Below are 23,176 nucleotides of genomic sequence, written 5' to 3' on the forward strand. Positions count from 1 at the left end.
ATGGTACTCTATTGAATTCATAGACTATCTGCGCACGATAAATAAGCATGTACCCGGTGCCGCCAACATGACACCTGCCGAGCTCACAGCCATGGACCCAGTTAGCGTCTCGAATCATTTTCACGAAAAATGGCGCGCAATATTCAACGAACTCATCGACGCCAAAGAGAAACCGATTTTCGGCAAACTCGCGAACCATTTTTGGCGCATAGAATACCAGACTCGCGGAGCACCTCACGTACACTGCCTCCTATGGATCGAAGGAGCACCAATTATTGGCAAAGATCTTCGTGAAAAGGTACTCGAGTACATAAACAGTATTGCCACGTGCGAGATTCCAGACAAACTAAAGAGTCCGACGCTGCACAAGCTCGTAAACGATCATCAGAAACACCGCTGCAACACCTACTGTCGCAGAAAATACAAGAGAGGCAGAAACTGGGTTACCTACTGTCGATTCGGTTTCCCACGCCCAAAACATGATCTGACTGTTCTCCACGACATACTCGACTGCCTTGCGACAGGACGCGACAAAAAGAAACCGCGAAGACGAATCTATGATTTGAGACGTGACGAACACGAACGCTACATAAACGACTATCATCCTGCCCTGCTCTTGGCCAATCTCTCCAACGTTGATGTCCAGTACATTGGTCACTTGGGGACAAAAGCAGAGTCTGCAGAGGTCGATGCAATGTGGGAAGAAGTAAACAACGCGTTCACAAGCCTCGGCCAGAAAGCAATGTCCTTTCTCCTGAAAACAGTCAAGAATCGCCAAGTTGGCGCCGTTGAAGCAGCAGACAGACTCCTCGGAACAAAGCTGTACAGCATATCGCGCCAGTTTCGCTTCGTAGACCTATCACGCCACAGTGAACTAAAGAGAACTCTAAAAAAATACCAGGAACTCGAAGAGCTCGCAAAAAATAATCCCGACAGCGAAGACCTCTATGTGGCGCATTGGGTTGCAGACGTCTATCCAAACAGACCCTACGACATGGAAGACATGAGCCTGTTCGAACTGTTAGCCTGGTACGAACGCGAGAGAAAAGGCACAGACGAAAAACTACTGCTCAGAGACGGATCCTTTTATTTGCGCAGACGAAAGGAAAAACCCTACGTAATCCAGCACAGGCGCGTGAACCCAGTGGAATCGGACGAAAAACGCGAGGAATACTATGGCATGCTTCTGAAGCTTTTTAAACCGTGGCGTAAAGAGGAGGACATCTGTTTCAATGGGAAGTCCAAACATGAAACTTATTGCATCGAGAGCGATAACTATCCCACCATGGTCGAGTATCACGAGCGCTCTGTAGCAAAAGTACGAGAAGAAGAAGAGTTTGAACGCAAAGTACGAGAACGTGCAAAAGAACTCGAAGAGAAAGAGAAAGAAGCAGCACTCGAAGAGAACATGGACGAACCACAGAATGCAATGCAAGGCGTCGCCATAGATAGAGCAGCAGACGCAATGGAAGACCTTGTGAATGCAAATCGACGACTGCTCGACGCCAACACAAAAGAACAAGTGGCAAAAGAATATTTGTCTCTGAACGTTGATCAGAAACGTGTTGTTGACAAAGTGACGAACGCAGTCAAATCACCCAACAAGACAGCACCACTCCGTATGATTGTCTCAGGATTCGGAGGTACAGGCAAGTCAGTTGTGATAAAAGTGATTCGAAACATCCTCTGTCATCATTTCAGCAAAGACAAATGTCCCGTCATCGTTATGGCACCCACAGGACTTGCAGCATACAGCATCAAAGGAGAAACAATACACAGATGCTTCAGTTTGCCCGTCGATCAAGCAGGAACCTCCAACTACTCTGAACTCTACACTGAGCAACTGCTGACACTCAGGGCAATCCTACAGAAAACACATCTCTTCATCATTGACGAAATAAGCATGGTCTCCGCGCTCGCATTCATGTACGTCCATCTGCGACTCACAGAAGTCATGAGCATCAACGCTGTCATGGGAAACGCAAATATGCTAGTCTTTGGCGACTTTCTAAAACTCAGACCAGTCTCCGCAAACCCACCAATCAAGCAACTCACACGGCTGGAAATCAAAAATCGGATTGGCCCAATGGGAACATTTGATCTCTGGAGTCACTTTGAATATGACGAGCTCACTATTAACATGCGTCAGAAAACGGACACAGACTATGCCGACTTTCTCGCAAATATTCGCGTAGGAATTTGCACAGACAACAATCACGAACAGCTACAGCGGCGAAAAATCTAATCGCAGAGCAACAAACGAGGAGATTGCCGACAAGAATATCGAACTAGTGGCGCTTGGGAAAACACCAGTCATTCTCATGCCAAGAAACGTAGACTGCAGATCGGTAAACGAAACGCTACTTGCGAAAACCTCAGACAACATTTCCACCTTCACTGCCATCGATAGACTCTCCACCGTCTTCCGTGACAAGCGTATTGAAGCTGAGGCTGCAGAAAACGTAAAGAGCTTTGAAAACGACAGCAAACGAACCGCCGGGTTAATTTCTCACCTCAAACTGGCACTCGGCGCTCGCGTCATGCTACAGCGAAACGTTAACGTAGAAGAAGGTCTCGTCAATGGTTCCATGGGCTATGTTAAAGGATTCAAGATGACAGCGGCAAATATAGCAGTCGGCATACAAGTACAGTTCGACGGACAAGATAAAATCGTGGAAATCGAGCGTGAAACAGTGAAATTCGAGGCTCTCAAACAGGTGTACTACACACGCAGACAGTTTCCTCTGACGCTGGCCTACGCCATCACCATCCATAAATCCCAAGGACTGAGTCTACAGACTGCACTAGTTGACGCAGGTGATCGCTGTTTTGGACCAGGTATGATCTATGTAGCTCTCTCGCGTGTCACCATGAGCGAAGGCCTACACCTCATCGATCTTGACAGAAGGAAAATTTGTGCAGACACAGAAGCTCTAGTCGAGTACAATAGACTGCGACAAAAGTATCGTCCAGATCTGCCCCAGTTCGCAATACCAGAACCCTTCAAAGTTCCCACAGTTCTACTGGCGAAACAGCAACCAGTTAAACGAAAACCGAGTAGCAGTACCAGCATAGACGTACCGCCAAAGAAATCCAAACCTGATGCAGCCAAAGATAAGCCCAAGACTAACTCAGCTCCCGCACAGAAAGTGAAACCCACAACAAGTGAGGCGAAGAAAAAAGCGCCCACCAAGAGATTGAACGCGGAAGCAGTTGAAACCTCGTTTCCCACAAAGAAAACGCAGCACGACACAGCTGTTAAACAAAACTATTGCAGTGGCGTTGGCCCGGGTAGAAAAGGCCTGAAAAATACAGACGGCTCAGCGTGCTATGCGAACGCAACAATGCAAAGCCTTTTTGCCATGCACTACAAGCTGTTCGAAGTACTTTCAGTTATGCATGGACCTCTCGCCGAAGAACTCAAACGATTGGCACTCAGTTCGCTCGGAAAGAATGAAACTATGGACACTGTGCGTAGCCTCCTGCCGCCACAGCACAACTACACAGGCAGAGATCAGCAATCGCTATGCGAATTCCGGTTCCACCTATTTGAACAACTCGACGCAGAACATCAAGCCAATGACATGAGCCCCCTTCGCTCACTGTACCAGTTCAAGATTCATCGATTTTCTGTCTGCAGCACGTGCCACTGGTCCAAAACCGCATTGCACCCAGAAGATACTCCAGACTGTCCATTTCCGATTCCAGGTGTTCTAAATCCCAACGAGCCTGCGATCAACGAAATTATCGACAACAACGACATTTCTTTCAGTTCGGTTCTAATCCCAGAGCAGCCCGGCGAAACATGTCCCAACGGTCACGTCACCAAACTGAGAACACTCTTCACTCAAGCTCCCGAGTACTTGGCCCTCAATCTGGACAGACGAACACTCTGCCACAAGATTACGCGACGCGTCATTGACTTCGACCCGGAGCAAATTCTTTTACACAGAACAGATGACGCTGACCTCAGACACGGCAACATCTACAACCTCGGCACAATGTCATCAATGCGATACCGTGCAATTGCTGTTGTCATTCACTCAGGATCCAGCTTTGGAAACCAGGGCCACTAGTATGTATACCGCAGAACACTGGAAGGTGCATGGTGCAAATGTAACGACTCTGAAGTAAGAGTTGCCAAAAACGCGTCAGAAATAGACTTTTCAGGTATGACATTCATGATACTTCAGAAACTGTGAATCAGCCATTAACAGTACTTTAATTCTCGTTTCAGATTCCAGTTGCCATCAAATGTCACAAAACATAAACAATCTGTTTCTCTAGAAACAACTGTCCACATCTGTTTTTTAAAAACACCAAAACCGTCAGTGAGCCGACCTTCTCGCAAATATTCGCGTAGGAATTTGCACAGACAACAATCACGAACAGCTACAGCGGCGAAAAATCGAATCTAATCGCAGAGCAACAAACGAGGAGATTGCCGACAAGTATATCGAACTAGTGGCGCTTGGGAAAACACCAGTCATTCTCATGCCAAGAAACGTAGACTGCAGATCAGTAAACGAAACGCTACTTGCGAAAACCTCAGACAACATTTCCACCTTCACTGCCGTCGATAGACTCTCCACCGTCCTCCGTGACAAGCGTATTGAAGCTGAGGCTGCAGAAAACATAAAGAGCTTTGAAAACGACAGCAAACGAACCGCCGGGTCAATTACTCACCTCAAACTGGCACTCGGCGCTCGCGTCATGCTACAGCGAAACGTTAACGTAGAAGAAGGTCTCGTCAATGGTTCCATGGGCTATGTTAAAGGATTCAAGATGACAGCGGCAAATATAGCAGTCGGCATACAAGTACAGTTCGACGGACAAGATAAAATCGTGGAAATCGAGCGTGAAACAGTGAAATTCGAGGCTCTCAAACAGGTGTACTACACACGCAGACAGTTTCCTCTGACGCTGGCCTACGCCATCACCATCCATAAATCCCAAGGACTGAGTCTACAGACTGCACTAGTTGACGCAGGTGATCGCTGTTTCGGACCAGGTATGATCTATGTAGCTCTCTCGCGTGTCACCATGAGCGAAGGCCTACACCTCATCGATCTTGACAGAAGGAAAATTTGTGCAGACACAGAAGCTCTAGTCGAGTACAATAGACTGCGACAAAAATATCGTCCAGATCTGCCCCAGTTCGCAATACCAGAACCCTTCAAAGTTCCCACAGTTCCAGTGGCGAAACAGCAACCAGTTAAACGAAAACCGAGTAGCAGTACCAGCATAGACGTACCGCCAAAGAAATCCAAACCTGATGCAGCCAATGATAAGCCCAAGACTGACTCAGCTCCCGCACGGAAAGTGAAACCCACTACAAGTGAGGCGAAGAAAAAAGCCCCCACCAAGAGATTGAACGCGGAAGCAGTTGAAACCTCGTTTCCCACAAAGAAAACGCAGCACGACACAGCTGTGAAACAAAACTATCGCAGTGGCATTGGCCCGGGTAGAAAAGGCCTGAAAAATACAGACGGCTCAGCGTGCTATGCGAACGCAACGATGCAAAGCCTTTTTGCCATGCACTACAAGCTGTTCAAAGTACTTTCAGTTATGCACGGACCTCTCGCCGAAGAACTCAAACGATTGGCACTCAGTTCGCTCGGAAAGAATGAAACTATGGACACTGTGCGTAGCCTCCTGCCGCCACAGCACAACTACACAGGCAGAGATCAGCAATCGCTATGCGAATTCTGGTTCCACCTATTTGAACAACTCGACGCAGAACATCAAGCCAATGACATGAGCCCCCTTCGCTCCCTGTACCAGTTCAAGATTCATCGATTTTCTGTCTGCAGCGCGTGCCACTGGTCCAAAACCGCATTGCACCCAGAAGGTACTCCAGACTGTCCATTTCCGATTCCAGGTGTTCTAAATCCCAACGAGCCTGCGATCAACGAAATTATCGACAACAACGACATTTCTTTCATTTCGGTTCTAATCCCAGATGTGTATCATGAAAAAGCGACTTACATGGCTTCGACACGTGCTTAGTTCTTTTAGAATAGTTTCATAAGAGCATTAAATTTTATATTGGAAAAAATAAAAATAAAAACTCACCATCATCCGGCAGTTTCCTCTCGGCTTCTACGAATACTTCGTAAAAATTTTTTTTATTATACTTCGGCTTAGTGTCGAGGATCTCTGTCGTGAACACAACAAAAAACCTGTACAAAAGAGTCTTTAAAAGCGGGGGGGGGGTTGGGGGGTGGCAGCCACCCAACTTCCTCTCCTAATTCCTGTACGAGGAGTACAGGAATTATTAAATTACATCCACCATGGATTGTAGAAAAACGTACAGAAATATATGAAAAAAACTTCGTTTTCTTAAAGAGTTAAAGAGGCTGCGTCCCAAAGTCGAACCTTAAAACGTACAGGAATTAGGAGAGGTAGTTGGGGGGCTGCCGCCCCCCAAACCCTCCGCTTTTAAAGACTCTTTTGTACAGGTTTTTTGTTGTGGGGGGCTGCCGCCCCCTAACCCCCCGCTCTTGGCTTCGGAAAGGCCCTCTTTTAATTAACAAAAAATTGAAATGAATGAATAATGGAATAACTTCGAAAAATGTTAAACACAAGAGGACAGGAGAACCATTGCGCCGAAACTAGTAATTAGTAACAATGAACTTGACCACTCCATTTACATTTTAACATAATTATTGAAACTGTTTCCCAGACACAGAGCACACAAGCTAAGAGCTGGGGGCGGGGGTAGGGTAGCAAACAAAAACCTGTTTTGTATTCTTTGTTAATTAAAAGAGGGCCTTTCCGAAGCCAAGAGCGGGGGGTTAGGGGGGCGGTAGCCCCCCACAACAAAAAACCTGTACAAAAGAGTCTAAAGGCGGGGGGTTTGAGGGGGCAGCAGCCCCCCAACTGCCTCTCCTAATTCCTGTACGTTTTAAGGTTCGACTTTGGGACGCAGCCTCTTTAACTCTTTAAGAAAACGAATTTTTTTCATATTATCACCAATAAAGGCGGGATATTTTTGTAAGTGCTACCAACAAAAATGGCATTTGTTCTTACATACCATCACAAAAATTTGTTTAGGGTGTTTGAAGTAGGCAAAACCCGTTAATCAAGCTCCCTTCTCTGTTACCATTAATTACAGTGGTTGTTTACTTGCTTTAATTACTGTTTTATTTTTAATTACTGTTTAATTTTAATTAGTGCTTATTTTAATTACTAATTTAATTACTGTAAGTGGTTGCTTACTTGCTTTTGTACTGAATTATTTTTTTTTTGTTTATTCAGGCAATAAGTTTCTAGTTCTAATTTAGTTTGACCGATCTTTCATTCCTTAGTTCTATGACTATCTACCTTAGTTCTGCCCTAGGAATTATGTATGGACGGATGGATGATAGAACTTTATATCAACAAGCGAAAAGACATCATTTTTATACAATCCTAAAAAGGGCTTATGCCAGGTTTGCTTCTCACTCACTCTGACTCTCTGTCTTGACTTTTTCTACAATTAGCCATATATGAAACGGGATGAAACTTGGTGAGAAGATTAAGAACAAGTCCTAGATACGTGATTGACATAACCAGAATGGATCCGCTCTCTTTGGGCGAGTTTTTTTTTTTTTTTTGGGGGGGGGGTTATTTCGGAAAAATTAGAAAAAATAAGGTATTTTTAACTTACGAACGGATGATTGGATCGTAATGAAATTTGATATTTAGAAGGATCTCGTAACTCAGAGCTCTTATTTTAAATTCTGAAGGGATCCGGTGATATTGGGGGAGCTGTAGGGGGAAACCGAAAATCCTGCGAAACGCTTAGAGTGGAGAGATCAGGATGAAACTTGGTGGGAAGAATAAGCACAAGTCCTAGATACGTTATTGACATAACCGGAATGGATCTGCTCTCTTTAGGGGAGTTGGGGGGGGGGCATAATTCGGTAATTTGGAAAAATTGGAAAAAATGAGGTATTTTTAACTTACGAACGGGGTGATTGGATCTTAATGAAATTTGATATTTAGAAGGACCTCGTGTTTCAGAGCTGTTATTTTAAATCCCGACTGGATCTGGTGACATTGGGATGAGGTGGAGGGGAAAATGGGAAATCTTGGAAAACGCTTAGAGTGAAGAGATCGGGATGAAACCCGGCGGAAAAAATAAGCACAAGTCCTAAATACGTGATTGACATAACCGGACCGGATCCGCTCTCTTTGGGAGATTTGGGGGGGGGAGGTTAATTCGGAAAAATTAGGTATTTTTAACTTACGTGATCGGATCCTAATGAAATTTTATATTTGGAAGGACCTCGTGTCTCAGAGCTCTTATTTTAAGTCCCAACCGGGTCCGGTGATATTGGGCGGAGTTGGAAGTGGAATTCGGAAATCTTGGAAAACGCTTAGAGAGGAGAGATCGGGATGAAACTTGGTGGGAAGAATAATCTTAAGTCCTAGATACGTAATTGACATAACTAGAGCGGATCCGCTCTCTTTGGGGGAGTCAGGGGGGATTTCCAGTGCTTTTGCGAGTTCGGCACTTCTGGACGTGCTAGGACGATGAAAATTGGTAGGCGTATCAGGGACCTGCATAAATTGACTTGATAACAGTCGTTTCCCTAATTTGACCATCTAGCGGGGGGCTGGAGGGAGGGGAAGTCGTGAAAATGGAGGTAGGTTTATCTTACGAATGGGTGATCGCATCTTAATTAAACTTGATGTATAGAAAGATCTCATGTCTCAGATGCTCCATTTTAAATTCGGATCGGATCCGAGGACATGGGGGTAGAGGGGGAAAACGCAAATCGGAAATCTCGGAAAACTCTTAGAGTGGAGAGACCGGTATGAAACTTGATGAGAATATTATGCACAAATTATAGATACGTGATTGACATAGCCGGATAAAATTCGCTCTCCTTGGGGATTTCTAGTACTTTGGTGAGTTTGAGAATAAGTACAAGTTATAGATACGTGATTGACATAAGGGGACGGGATTCAATCTCTTTAGGGGAGTATGAGGGATTTCTAGTGCTTTGGCGAGTTTGGTGCTTCTTGACGTGCTAGGACGATTAAATCGATAACTCCAGTATCGAGTCTAATTGTAGCTTCCGACCTCGTCACAAGTGCCATATGAGCTCTTGGCTCTTGTTTTATTACCAAACTCGAAGTGTACCGTAGACAACCTAACTTATCATTCTGTTTTGCCCCCTCCTCAGTACCTCGCTCTTTACCCTAAAGTTTAACTTTTTGTTCCAATTATTTGCGAATGACTCCTGATAAACAAGGACCGTTTAATTAGAATAATAAGCTTTGTACAAATTCCAAAAAACACTTTAGCTTAAAGAGCAAGGTACTGAGGAGGGGGCAACTCACCTTATATGCGTAATAATTTCTGTTCGTTTTAAGTTTTAGTGTTGCTCCTTACTTTCAGTAAAAAAAACTTGTTTTTTTATTTTTATTTCTGATAGTTTTTTAATTAATGCTGGGAAATCCAGCTCTTCTCCCATGAAGATTTCCTTCCCCCACGAAAACTCCTACATGGAGAGACCCTTTCCACGTAGGCACACCCACCAGAAAATCCCCCCTCGAAAATATCTTTACACTTCCCAATAGGTAATACTAGGCTATATATAAGCAATGGGCAAAGTTCATAACTTGCAGCCCTTCCCCCGGGCGCTTTGGGGAGTCAAGTCATCCTCACCGACATAGGTATTAGTTCCTTTTACCATGCTGAAGAAAATTGGTATCTCAAAGTTTTGATCGGACAATTTTAGGGAAAAAGAGGCGTGAGAGATGCCCTCCACAATTTTTGGTCACTTAAAAAGGGCACTAGAAATTTTAGCTTCCGATCAAATAAGCCCTCTCCGGTCCTTTTAGGATCACTGGATCAATACGATCACCCCTGAGAAAAACAAACAAAGAAACACGTTACTGTGATCTTGTTTCTGGCAAAAATTCAAAATTCCACATTTTTATATATGGGAGCTTGAAACCTCTACAGTAGAGTTCTCTGATATTCTGAATCACATGGCGTGATTTTTATGAAGATCACTTGATTTCTTAGGGGCGTTTCTCCCCTTTTTGGAAATTAGGCAAATTTTCTCACACTCGTAACTTTTGATGGGTAACATTAAACTTCACGAATTTGTATATTCTGAATAAGCATCAGAATTCAACTCTTTTAATGTATATATTATTATCTAGGCTCTGTATCTTACAGTTCCGGTTACTATTCAGCCGCATCGCTCCTTACTTACAGTTCGATACCATGAGCTGTTTGATAAAAAAAAAACAAGTTTTATTCAACTGAAAGTGAGGAGTAACATTAAAACTGAAAACAAACAAAAATTATAACTTATATGAGGGGACTGCCCCCTCCCCAAGACCTTGCTCTTTATGCTAAAGTATTTTTAGGTTATTTAAAAAAGATTATTATCAAACAGTTCGTGGTAACGAACTGTAAGTACGGAGCGATGCGGGTCAATAGTAACCAAAACTCTAAGAAACAGAGTCTTGATAACAATAGATGCATCAAAAGGATCGAATTTTGATGCTTATTCAAAATATGTAAAATTCGTCAAAGTTAATGGAAACTATCAAAAGCGACGAGCCTTAGAAAATTTGCCCGATTTTTGAAAAAGAAGGGAAACACCCCCAAAACATCAAGTGATCTTAATGAAAATGGCTGGAGCAGATTCAGCATACCAGAGAACCCTACTGTTGATGTTTAAAGCTCCTATGTACAAAAATTTGTAATTCTGTATTTTTTTTTTTGCCAGAAGAAACATTACGGATGCGTGTTGTTTATTTTTTTTTTCCCAGAGGTGATCATATCGAACCAGTGATCATAAAAGATCGGGAGAAGGCTCCTTTGATCGAAAATCAAAAGTTCTTGTGGCCTTTTTAAGTGACCAAAAATATTGGAGGGCACCTAGCCCCCCGCCCACGCTTATTTTTCCCCCAAAGTCACCCGACCAAAATTTTGAGATGGCCATTTTGTTCAGCATAGTTTAAAATCTAATACCCATGTCTTTGATGATGACTTAACCCCCCACAGTCCCCGGGGGAAGGGCTGCAAGTTATGAACTTTCTCCATTGTTTATATACAGTATTGTTTATTGGGAAGCATACAGACGCTTCCAGGGGGGGGATTTTTCTCGTTGGTGGGTTACGTTTGAGGATCTTTCCATGGAGGAATTTCTCATAAGGGAAGTGACTTTTGCATGGAGGGGGAGCCAGATTTCCCAGCGTTATTTGAAAATCGATTAGACATGAAATTAAATAAAAACAAGTTTTTTCAACTGAAAGTTAGGATCAACATTAAAACTTGAAACGAACAGAAATTTCTGCGTATATAAGGGGGGTCACCCCCTCGGCAATTTCTCGCTCTTTACGCTATAGTTTTTTAGTACTTTTATAAGACCTATTTATTTTAATTAAACGATCATTGTGATTCAGGAGTCATCCTTAAAGAATTGGAAAAAATTCAAACTTAGTACTTTAAAGCTCTTTCATCCTGCGAAGAAAATTTATATCTAGACTTTCTAGTATGAAGTCTAGATATAGAATTTTCGGAACTGCATTTTTATTCTATTAAACCTCACATCAATTCAAGGTATAAGTGAGGTATTAAGCGAATTTTCTTTAATCACAATGTTATTAAGCCAATTGTATCTTTATCTTTGTATTTTAAAATTTGGAGGCTATTCTTAAGCTAATCTTAGCCTTCCAAACGTTATTTAACCATCCAATTTCATAGTTTGTTCAGTATCAATCAGGTTAATTACTCAATTGTCGCAAGGACTGCCTATTTTTCATTAGAAACTTTTTTAAAATGTGCCTTGTTTTTTAACCTATATTTCTACTAACAACCCATTGCAGCACCAAGCTACCCCGGATCGACAGAGCTGGGTTTGCATCTTCTCAATCCAAATATATTCAAAGCCCCTCTCTTTGTTCTCCCCTTAAGAGATTCTGACTTTCTTTAAATTTTATCCTTACATTCTAAGCGGGTTCGCGCACCTGCTTCGAATGCCACCACATCTACCCGCAAAGACGATCTACGACTTCGACCCATTCAAAGCCGATTGGAAGCGACCCCGCGCCCGACCAAGGAAACGTTGGTCCGATAGCCTGTCCAAGTTCTTGACGATGGCAAACATCAGACAGGACGAAGAGCGAATACTCGCCATGCACCGAAGTGGATGGAGGAGGCAGACGTCACTCTCTACGCCGAGCAATGCCCAGCTGGAGACTTAAGTCAAGTTAAGATCTCTTATAAAAACTCTTATCCATACAAAAGATCGAAAAGAACGATCTGTGATAATCTGTCACCATTCATCCTCAAAAATGTCCTAGCCATCTTAATCCTTTTCTCACAAGTGTAATACAAAGGGAGATAAGCCCGCATTCTTCGTACAGCTTACTGCTTGAAATATGGTCAGACAAATGGGTATCCAAAACTATTTGTAGACAGCCCCTCTTTTCAAATTATGCGAAGTAAAAACACTAGCATTATTCCCATACCTGCAGCAATAGCAATAGCAGCCATAGCACTTTGTGAAACTTCCCATTTTCAACAAAAATTTATCATTGAAGCTTCTATTTTCAGCCATAGCAATCGAGGTAGAGGTAGTGATACCTGCAGAATAAGCAGTAGTAGCGTTTATGGTAATTGTAGCAGGGGTACGGGTAGGGACAGTAACAGAAGTAGTAGGGGTGGATGCTAAGTACGAGGCTATAATCTTCCTTTGGGCTGGATTGTTATGTACACCTACATTTATGAATAAAAGATGATTTTCCGAATTCATCGATAGATAAATCAAATTTAAGCTTTTAGTTTTTAATCATTAAAAGTTAGGACTAGTTAGTCCTTTGTATCCTTAATTGCTAAAAGTCTTTCGGGATTGTTAATTTCAACATCATTTTTCTCGAGGAATAATAATTTAATTAGACAAACAAGTAAAGATTGCTTAAAATCTTATTGAGAAATCCAACGCTCAGACAATACAACTCACACTTACACGGAAATATACAGAATTAAAGTAAAAATTTTAAAAGTAAAGGAAAATAAAGTAAAGGAAAATAAAAGTAAAAAGTATGTGGTAGATTCTTGTTAGTAAGAAAAACGAAAAAAAAAAACATACTCTGGCCTCGGGGCTAGAAATTGAGAACTGTGGTGCAGCTTCTAGTTTCAAGAAATGGACCCCTAGTTTCAGATTTGATCCACAAGACCAGAATTCAGTGTTAAACATATGTATGTATGTATGTCTGCATAATTTTTTTTAAAGGGCTCCACTTTTTTTTTCAAAACGACACGCTGGGATTTTCTGGTCTGAAAAAACAAAGGAAATTAGTCGTGAGTTTAGGAAAATTTGTATATACTCATCTTTCAACTCAACTTTTTCTTTATTCAACTCAAAAAATACGCAAACAATTTTATACCCCAACAGAGAGCAGAGCTTGTAAGGCTGGGACGTGCAAAAACATAAGAAAAAACATCAACATCTGATCGTAATAATGATTTCAATATATAATACAGTAAAAGACAAACAAAATAGAAAAAAACTCATAAAAGATAAGTAAATATATAAATATCGGGCAGGAGGGGCGTGGGAGGCCATCCCAGACACAGGGACACAAAAACAAACACACAAATAAGAAGATCAAATAATTTAATTTTCCGTCATCAATGGTGAATAGTCAAAATTTTAGCAAACAATCTTTAATATTTGCTTTTTTAAATTTAGCTGAGATTTTTGGGATGGATCGAACAGAATTTTATCATTCAGCTTATAATTGTTTGCAATGAAGGGTATTTGGTATCTAATCGAAAACCATGACCTTTCAGAACTTACAAAAGGAATTCGACACATCCTAGACCTCCGACAGTCCGAACGAGGAAGTAAAATTAACAGAGATTTGTCATAGAAATAATTTTTAGAATTTTGGATTTGAAAATGCCATATGGAAGTACTTAATATTCGTATATCATTTAAATCCAACAAATTTAAGAAGAGGAATAATGTTTTAGTTTCCGAAACATTTTCATGTTTTGAAAGTCGATGTAAGAAATTTCCAAGTATTCTTATTGCCCTATTTTGTAGTACCTGTAAGGGTTTTGTATGCTTCCAAAATGTATTAAGATATACAACTGAGCAATAATTCAAATAAGAAGTAATTAGAGAGTGGTAAATTATTTTTAAAATGGTAAAAGGAAAAATATTCTTCACACGGTACATCGACCCAATATTTTGAGCAAGTTTTAATCTTAAATACTCAATATGATTATGAAATGACAAAAGGGGATCAAGAAAAACTCCTAAATAACGATATGATTCGACCCTACAAATTTTTTGATCACCAACCTGTAGCTCCTCACAAGAAATCTATCGAGTGGAACGTTTTGAACGACCAAAAACCATAAAATCAGTTTTCTTAAAATTCGGCATTAGATTATTAGAAAAAAACCATCGATTAACTGAGGTAACACTTATAGTCAGATTTTCGATCAATGTCGATGAATCCCTAGCTTTAACTGTTATAGCTGTACCATCTGCAAATAGAACTGCATGGCTAATATTCTCATGCAAACCTCGGGGAAGATAATTAATATAGATCAAAAATAAAAGTGGACCTAATACTGAGCCTTGGGGGACACCGATGTCAATAAGATTTTTTAAATTAGTCATTTTTCCACCGACATTTACTGGGATTTTGCGTCCGCATAGGTATGATTTAATAATTTGCAATCAGTTCCCTCTTATGCCGGAATTTATCATTTTGTCAAGAAGAATTTCATGATTTAAAGTGTCAAGTGCTTTTCTTATATCATAGAAAACAGTAGCCACATGGAAATCATCATCTAAACAATCATTTATTTCTAATAAAAGAGCTGCAACTGCTTGTTCTGTCGAACGGTTTGCCCTAAATCCAAATTGATATTTGGTAAAGAAATTTATTTTATCTAAATAGCTAGAAATTCTTTCTTTTAAAATTTTTTCAAACACTTTAGATAATGGTGATAAAATTGCAATTGGACGATAATTACTTATATCAGATTTATCGCCTTGTTTATACAACGGAATTACTCGGGCAATTTTCCATCTACTAGGAAATATGTCTGAGTTGATACTCAAATTGAAAATGTGGATAAGTGGGTTCAAAAATAACTCCGGCAATACTCTTTAACAAATTTGTTGATAATTCATCATGTCCCACTGAATTACCATTTTTTATATTTTTGATAATCTTATGGAATTCAGCAAAACTAACAGGGACCATAAATATGCTCGTACATTCATTGGGGGGGGGGGGGGGGTAAATATTCTTTATGCGACCTGTAAGGGGACAGATCTATTCCTGCTGAAACAATCGCTTGACCAACACCAGCAAAATAATCACTAAACATATTAGCAACATCTTGCGATTCTCTAACATCTATGCCATTTGTATTAATTAATACCTCAGGATGTGATAGCTTTTTATTTTTTCCAATTTTCTCCTTAATTAAATTCCAAGTTTTTCGAGGAGAATCAGAATTTTTAAATGAATTTTCATAATACACTCTTTCATTTTCTCTAAGAATCCTTACTAACAGATTCTTATAGTTTTTAAAACGTATTATATTTATTTCAGTGGGATACTTCATTTTAATTTTATATAAGCGATTTTTTTCATTAATAGACCTCAAAAGCGATGCATTTACCTATGGTTTTCTTGATGGTTTTCTATACGGGCAAATTTATCAAGCTTCTCAGTCAATATATTATAAAAGTTATCTAAGGATTGATCTGGATCCATTTCATCAATTACTGAACTCCACCCTACATCACCGAGTGCTTCTTTTAATTTTAACAAATTTTTTTCCCCAAAGTCTTTTCGCTTTGTTGACTTCTTTTCATTATACGGGAAATATCGCAAAAAATCAGCCATAAGTATGCAGTGATCAGATGAATCATCAGGAATGACATATGTACTAACAGCACTTTCAGGTGAAAAAATATTATCAACTAGCTGTTGGGGTGGCGCTTCGCGCCACCCCAACACCTAGTTGGTGGGGCGCTTCGCGCCCCCCAAGCCCCCCCGCGCGCGTAAGTCGTTACGCGCCATTGTAGTTGTGTCCCTGTGTCCCACCTGTGAATATAGATAGATTTATATATGTGTTTCAAACTACGTAAAAATTGCGAATATACAACATTCTTGGCTTTCCCACTACTGGGAGCTTTCCGTTTCCAATTGCCAGCAATTGATCTGAAAATGTTTGACCAGAGTCATCGTTACACAGACAGACAACTTATTTTCATATATATAGAAGATATATATATATATATATATATATATATATATATATATATATATATATATATATATATATATATATATATATATATATATATATATATATATATATTTTTGTAGTTTTTACCTTTTTTAGTTTTTTTCTTCTTTTGTATTTATGCTAAAGCCAAGGTTCAAACCTGGAGCCTCTCGGACCTAGAACCTGAAACATAACGCTTTACCAACTCAGCTACTTCGGCTTGAATACATTCGTTTTGAGCAGCTTCCTCGGGTGTTGCCATTGTAAGTTCTTCAGTCATTTTACAATTAGAAATTTCTCTTTCAACGGTCTTCTTACAATGAAAAATTTTTCTTTGAACGATATTCTTAAATACCTGTGTCCTGGTCGTCATTTATATTCCCTGTGTCTCGGTCGTCATTTGTGCCCCGGTATCCCAGTCTGTAATTTCTCTTTGAGTGTCCCGGTCGTTATTTATATTCCCTCTGTCCCGGTCGTCATTTGTGTCCCGGTCTGTAATTTCTCTTTGAGTGTTTTCTCTTTTTAGTATTTTTTAGTTTTTCACATTTTTTCTTTTTTCAGTTTTCTTTTTCTTCTTGCCATTGTAGGTTCTTCAGTCATTTTACAATTAGAAATTTCTCTTTCAACGGTCTTCTTACAATTAAAAATTTGTCTTTGAACGATATTCTTAAATACCTGTGTCCTGGTCGTCATTTATATTCCCTGTGTCCCGGTCGTCATTTGTGTCCTGGTATCCCAGTCTGTAATTTCTCTTTGAGTGTCCCGGTCGTTATTTATATTCCCTCTGTCCCGGTCGTCATTTGTGTCCCAGTCTGTAATTTCTCTTTGAGTGTTTTTTCTTTTTAGTATTTTTTAGTTTTTTACATTTTTTCTTTTTTCAGTTTTCTTTTTCTTCTTTATTTTTCAGCTTCACTATGAAATACATATCGCCGAACCTTTGTTTTTTTTAACTAAAATCTGGTAGGTATTGATGCCCTTATCCAAGTCAAAATCCCAAACCCAATCATCATCGCTATCATTTTCAGTTTTGATATGTTTTGACTCTCGCTGTCCAGGTGGATCTTCATCTAACTGCGCGGTTTTGCGTTCTTTAGCCTCAAGCCTGTTTCCTTGCCGTTCTTTTGATTCCTCGGCACGCTTTCTTTTCTGACTTTCTCTATCAGCAGCAAGTTTTTTGGCATAGACTCTTTGAGCATCTTCATCGGCTTTTGCCATTGTAAGTTCATCAGTCATTTTAAACTTAAACATTAATAGATTTCTACGTGAACATATATGTCTTAAATACCATTAATGACTTCACCGTCAAAGCAAAAATGACGACAACTAATTTCATGACGTCAGCCGACACAGAAACATGACGTCACCTGATCCACAGACAGACAACTTATTTTTATATATATAGATTAGTGAATATGACGTATCATTTATTCTGGATGGTACAAGACATACAGGATATAATCCATGAGATAGCGGACATTCTAAAAACTTCAAAGTGTTACTATCCAGTCTATTCTGATTAGCAGAAATAAGGTTCATTAAGTCAATATTAAAATCTCCCATAACTAGATAAGAAGTATTAAGACTAGCTAATTTATCCATGAATTTTTCAAAACAATTCCTAAACTCCATCTGACTAGCTGACGGACTACGGTAAATAACTGCGATTAGAATCTTCTCATTATTTGGAAAAAATATAGGATCTATATTTGGAAATATAGATCCTTAGTTTTCGAAAAAATTGTTTTAGTAACGTCACATCTATATACACTTCAAGAACAAAAAATATATCATCATTGAAAATTATATTATAAGCAAATCTATGCAAATGTAATTACGGAAAGGAAAACAGGTCATTTATCTGAAAAGAGATGAGAAACAGGGGTGGAATTCCAACACCAGATAACTGAATGACTCGCTGCTTCACCTTCCGCTGCTTCCGCTGCTCAGATCACCTGTTGCTCGCTGATTACCGTAAAGTGTTCGATTTAGTGTGCCGTATTACTGCTATACAAAACCTAAAACAAATGGGGACTAGAGAACAGAATCTGTTGCTGATAGCCAATTTCCTCAGAAGCCGTCTCCAGTGTTTCTTTGTGTGCTTTTCGCCGAGATCTCAACTTTTAATGGGCTGAAATAACGTATGCTGCTCCTAATGGTACCAAACTGGCTGTCTTATTTGTCCTCTGCTAGAATACGTGTGTACTTTTTGGGAATCACAGGTGCACAACATTGACTACTTAAGTGACAATTTCTATGCAGTTCAAAAACGTATGACAAAAATCATGCCGGCCCCAAATATGACTCGTATGTAACCGCAATTGCAACGTTGAAAATACCAACACTGGGAGAACAGAGATACAATCTCTTGTGCAAATTTGGACAGTCGCTCCTCACTAATGAAAAACACACTACGTTGTTGCTTCCTTTTGTTACTTCCAAAGCCAATACTCAATATACGAACAAATTTGAGCCAATAAGATGTAGACCAAATCAATTCAGCAATTGTTTTATTCCATTATATACAAGTGTTATTAATCATGCTTAGTTTTTTCCCTTTTTTTGTTGTAGGAGATAGCATTATTTACTTGGGGCTCTTGCTAATACTATGAAAACTGTCTAAAAAAATGAAACTTGAATGTAAGATCTTTTATGCTTATTAGTTCCATTACTAGGTTTTTTAAAATAATTGAATACCTCCTGTGACTATGGAGTCAATTAAAACATTTCTTTTCTGGGCTAGCCACAGAAGCTTGTGAGTTACCCATGGTATTTTGGCTTTTTCTTCACCTTGACCGTCCTTATTAGTTATGTCGAATCAAATATAGGTTGAAAAAAAACCTAGAAAATTATTAAACACATTATACGGACTCTCAAATTCATTATAAACTTCTTCTCATGACACAAAACTCAGTTCCTGCCTACTTTAATTATTATTTAATTATTTTATTATAATTATTATTTTTTATTATAATTTATTATAATTATTATTATAACGTTTTATTATAATTAATTATTTTATTTAACAATTATATAATATTGTCCTAATTCAGTTGCCTTTCCTTTGTATTCTTTATTTTTGGCATGCAGAAAAAAGTCACTGCCACCACAAAAAAATTACCGAAAGACTCTTTAATTGTTACTTCAGCATGATATTCAACCTAAAGGATTTAGATCATGACTAAACGTAAGGCAAAACACTCCTTATTATTATTCAAGTATAAAATATAAAAACTAACACTCATCCATACAAATTAAGTTTGGAAGCTCTCCATTCAAACTCATCTAACACTCGACCAAAGAAAAGTGCAAAATGTTCATATCGAGTACACGGTGGCTTATACACCTTACTTATTAAGAACCTATTCTCACAAATATCTAGCTAAAGAGTAAAAATTTCCGTCCTACCTTCTATCCAATATAAAAATTCCTCTTTACATTTGCTATAAGACAAAACTGCATACAAGATATCAACAGGAAGGAAATCGACTATCAAGTTTTTGGACTGCCCAAGCACATTAATTAAGAAATAATAGATTCATAGGGTAAACAAAAATGATTTGTAGATCAACAATTCTAATTTAACTTTTGCGAGACAGTAAAAAAAAATCTCAAATTGTGGGTCGTTTGCAATTGAAACAAGTCTTAAAAACGGGCTTATTTATTAAATTAGACAGTGGTAAATAAAAAAAATGCACTGAAACTAATAAGAAAAGTTTAAGTATGCTGGCTTCACATCTAGAAGCCTTTACCAAGGAAAAAACAAAACAACGAAAGCCTTAACGAAACGTTGGGAAAAAAGAAACCACACAAACGCTAGTCAAGAAAACAAATAGAAAAAGTAAGGAAATATGTCAAGTGTTGATCAATTCCCTCTTTGATTGCCGCTAGATAACAAATGCTGAACAACAACTTAACGTTAGCAAAATAAGCCGTTTCTATGAGGTAAACTAGTGCCAATTGCTGAAAACTGTGTGAAAGGCGAAACTGGCTAACCCCTGGTTCTCACTGCTGCGATTTCGTGCGGTTTCCTGCGACATGCGACGAACGTCACAAACCGTGCAACAAACGACGCAATTCCATCCGTTTTGCTGCAATGTCGGATGTGTTGAATAGTTTCAACCCATACGACAAATCGCATGCATTGTTTTGATTAAAAAAAGAAAAATAAGTAAATCATAACCAAAGTCACGGAGCTGATTGAAAAGCTAATTCCGGTTAATTTGAATTCTTCTAGAGTTTGTCACAGCGACACAAAAGTCTGTGTTTCTTTTTGAACCTCCATCCGATTCTGTCGTAGGTCTGTTCCGCCAGAAGAAAATCGTATCAGGATTGACGCAGCAGTGGGAACCAGGGGTAAGTAGATTAGACCAGTAAGTCACGAATGGCAAATGAATAAGCAAGCCATTTCAAAATTGATTGCAATTTACAATATCATTTTCATATTAGCAAATACTTAAACTCAGACATTATTTTGTTTGATTTTCAAAACTCTTAGGCAAATATGCATCAAACTTCACTAACTCTATGATAGAAAATATGAATCATATAAATATTTCGACACAACTAACGTTTGCTAGTATAGATTAGCCTTTTCAAATTTTTTCTTGGCTTCTAGAGCTTAATCTAGCATATTCCTGTGCCTCCACCGTTTAAATACCTTATAATAGATTTCTTGATTCAACGGCTACAAAGAACTGTTTCTATATGAGCTTTTTTTGCAATTCTGTTGTATCCTTACTCCGAGATCCATTTTACGTAAAGAGAGTCACTAGTTACGTCGCTGAGTTACGTCGCATGAACCAATGTTGATTTTGGCAACAAAACGGATCAAACAAAACCTGAAGCAAAATTCAAAATTTCAAAACATGAAACTGGTTGATTCTACAGTCCAGAGTTTTCAGGTTGCAAAAGTCTTTAGGGAGAATACAGACAGAATCAATAGCCTAGACTTTGGATCTAGTGGAGAATTACTAATATCCAGTAGTGATGATGATCAAATAGTTATCTATGAAATTGAAAAGGGAGTGTAAGTTTAGATGTTTTCAGAATTTAATTGTTTCCTTCTGAAGGAGTCAATCACTAAGTTAGAGCTGATTAAAGGTAAAATTCTAGTTTATTGACTTCTTTCTATCTCAGAAATGGGTTTGGTTAGGAAAATGAAACTTTCAGGGATGGGTTTACAGGCTAAAGTAGCCTATGTCCTGGGAAGGTATTTTTAAGTATCTACCTCGACTCCTTCTCCCTCTAAAGGACCCTGACCTTTGATGACCTTCAAAAATATGTATGTTATAAAAGTGAAACCTTGCAAAATAGTCTAGATCTTCTGCATGAATGAAGCAGGCTACAACAAAAGTGTTTTCAGCTTCACAATCCCAATTATAAGGCTCAATCCCAATTTATAAGGTTTTAAAGATATGCAAATACATTTATACAAGATTAATAAAAGATATGCACAATTTATAAGTATACCAGGGCAAGGTTACAGAGGAGAAACTTTTGTATTTCCTGAAAATTAAAGTTCATTTGAGCAACAGATCTAGCCTATGGTAAGACTCCCAATAGCCTAATCTCAGACAGATTTCCTGATTAAAGGTCACATTCCTTAAACATAGCCTCATCAATAAGCTCCTAATATTGGACATTATGGATATAGGTTTTAACAAATTTTGACAGGTTTAATGGTAGGCCTAAAATAGGTATATATATATATATATATATATATATATATATATATATATATATATATATATATATATATATATATATATATATATATATATATATTATAGGTTAAAATATATTTGACAGGTTTAATGGACATCCTCTCTAGGACATCCACAATATGGGTATCATGGGGATAAAGTTCATTTGTGATGCCAAATAATGTTATGTTTAGATTTAGGATACAATTCTGGGTAAATATATTTCCCAGGTAATTCTGGGTAAACAATTCTCTTTAAATATATAGGTTCTAAGAAATTGATAAATTTCTTAGAAAAACTGGAAAAGCAAGGATCTACTTGATTCTCCCCTTGCAAAATGTGGTAACTATGATTATTCTGCATATTATAGAGTAAGAAATGTTTTCTTAACATGTTTCCTTATGTCCAGCTAGGCTCCTAGACTTGCAGTAGCATACTGGTTGGCTGATTGGCTAATTAAAAGATTTTTATATATATTCACTGTCAAATTAGCCATCTTGTGGTATCCTGTCCCCTCTGTAGATAGTATAGGCTAATAGAGATTTTATAGAATTGTCTATTAACATATTTTCTTTTGAAGAGTCCAGCCACTATACCTTGAACATGCTGAATAGAACTGAACCTATTGTTCCTCAACACAGATAATTTTCTCCTCATCTTTAACATGACATATGTAGCTGAGATTTAGGTACTTAAGAGTTTCTGATAGTTAAGACTAAGCTTTTTGAGATAAGCTGACTAAAAGATTTGTTTTCAAACAATCAAATTTAAATAACAGTTATTACTACAGCCTAGTCCTTATAAATACAATTTTATGTCTTGCAACACTTATCTTAGATTAAACCTGTGTATAATTAAGTGTGCACATGGCTTATATATATATTCTGACATTATATCATGTCCAAGGTTAGACAACATTTGCTTAGGCTTTAACTATGATTTTTTCAAGAAGATTAGACAATTGATCTATTTAATATATTCAGCTTTGTTTATGGCTAACATCTTCAGGCTTATCATGTTCTTATTAAAAAAAAATAAACAATTTCAAGGCAAAACAATCAAATTTCAAAGTAGTAAAATTATGATTTTACAGGTATTTAGCTGTTGAAGTGATAATTAGCTATCTGACTACTGGGTATTATACTATGCTATATTCAGGATCTACTTTCCTTACTTTTGGGCCCAAAAGGTGCAT

General features: G+C 38.6%; 1 protein-coding gene across 1 annotated transcript in view; it reads left to right on the plus strand.

Annotated features, from left to right (window-relative positions):
* Positions 1 to 21,108: 21,108 nt before the first annotated feature.
* The window catches only part of LOC136035173 (WD repeat-containing protein 82-like), a 52,015-nt gene continuing 49,947 nt past the window's right edge, over positions 21,109 to 23,176 (plus strand). Inside the window, exon 1 of the mRNA XM_065716745.1 lies at positions 21,109 to 21,305. Within this exon, the coding sequence (XP_065572817.1) occupies positions 21,145 to 21,305 (161 nt within the window). The 5' untranslated portion in view covers positions 21,109 to 21,144. The remainder of the gene's footprint in view (positions 21,306 to 23,176) is intronic.

This window comes from Artemia franciscana, chromosome 14 (genome assembly GCF_032884065.1).
Source record: "Artemia franciscana chromosome 14, ASM3288406v1, whole genome shotgun sequence".
Lineage (NCBI taxonomy): Eukaryota > Metazoa > Arthropoda > Branchiopoda > Anostraca > Artemiidae > Artemia > Artemia franciscana.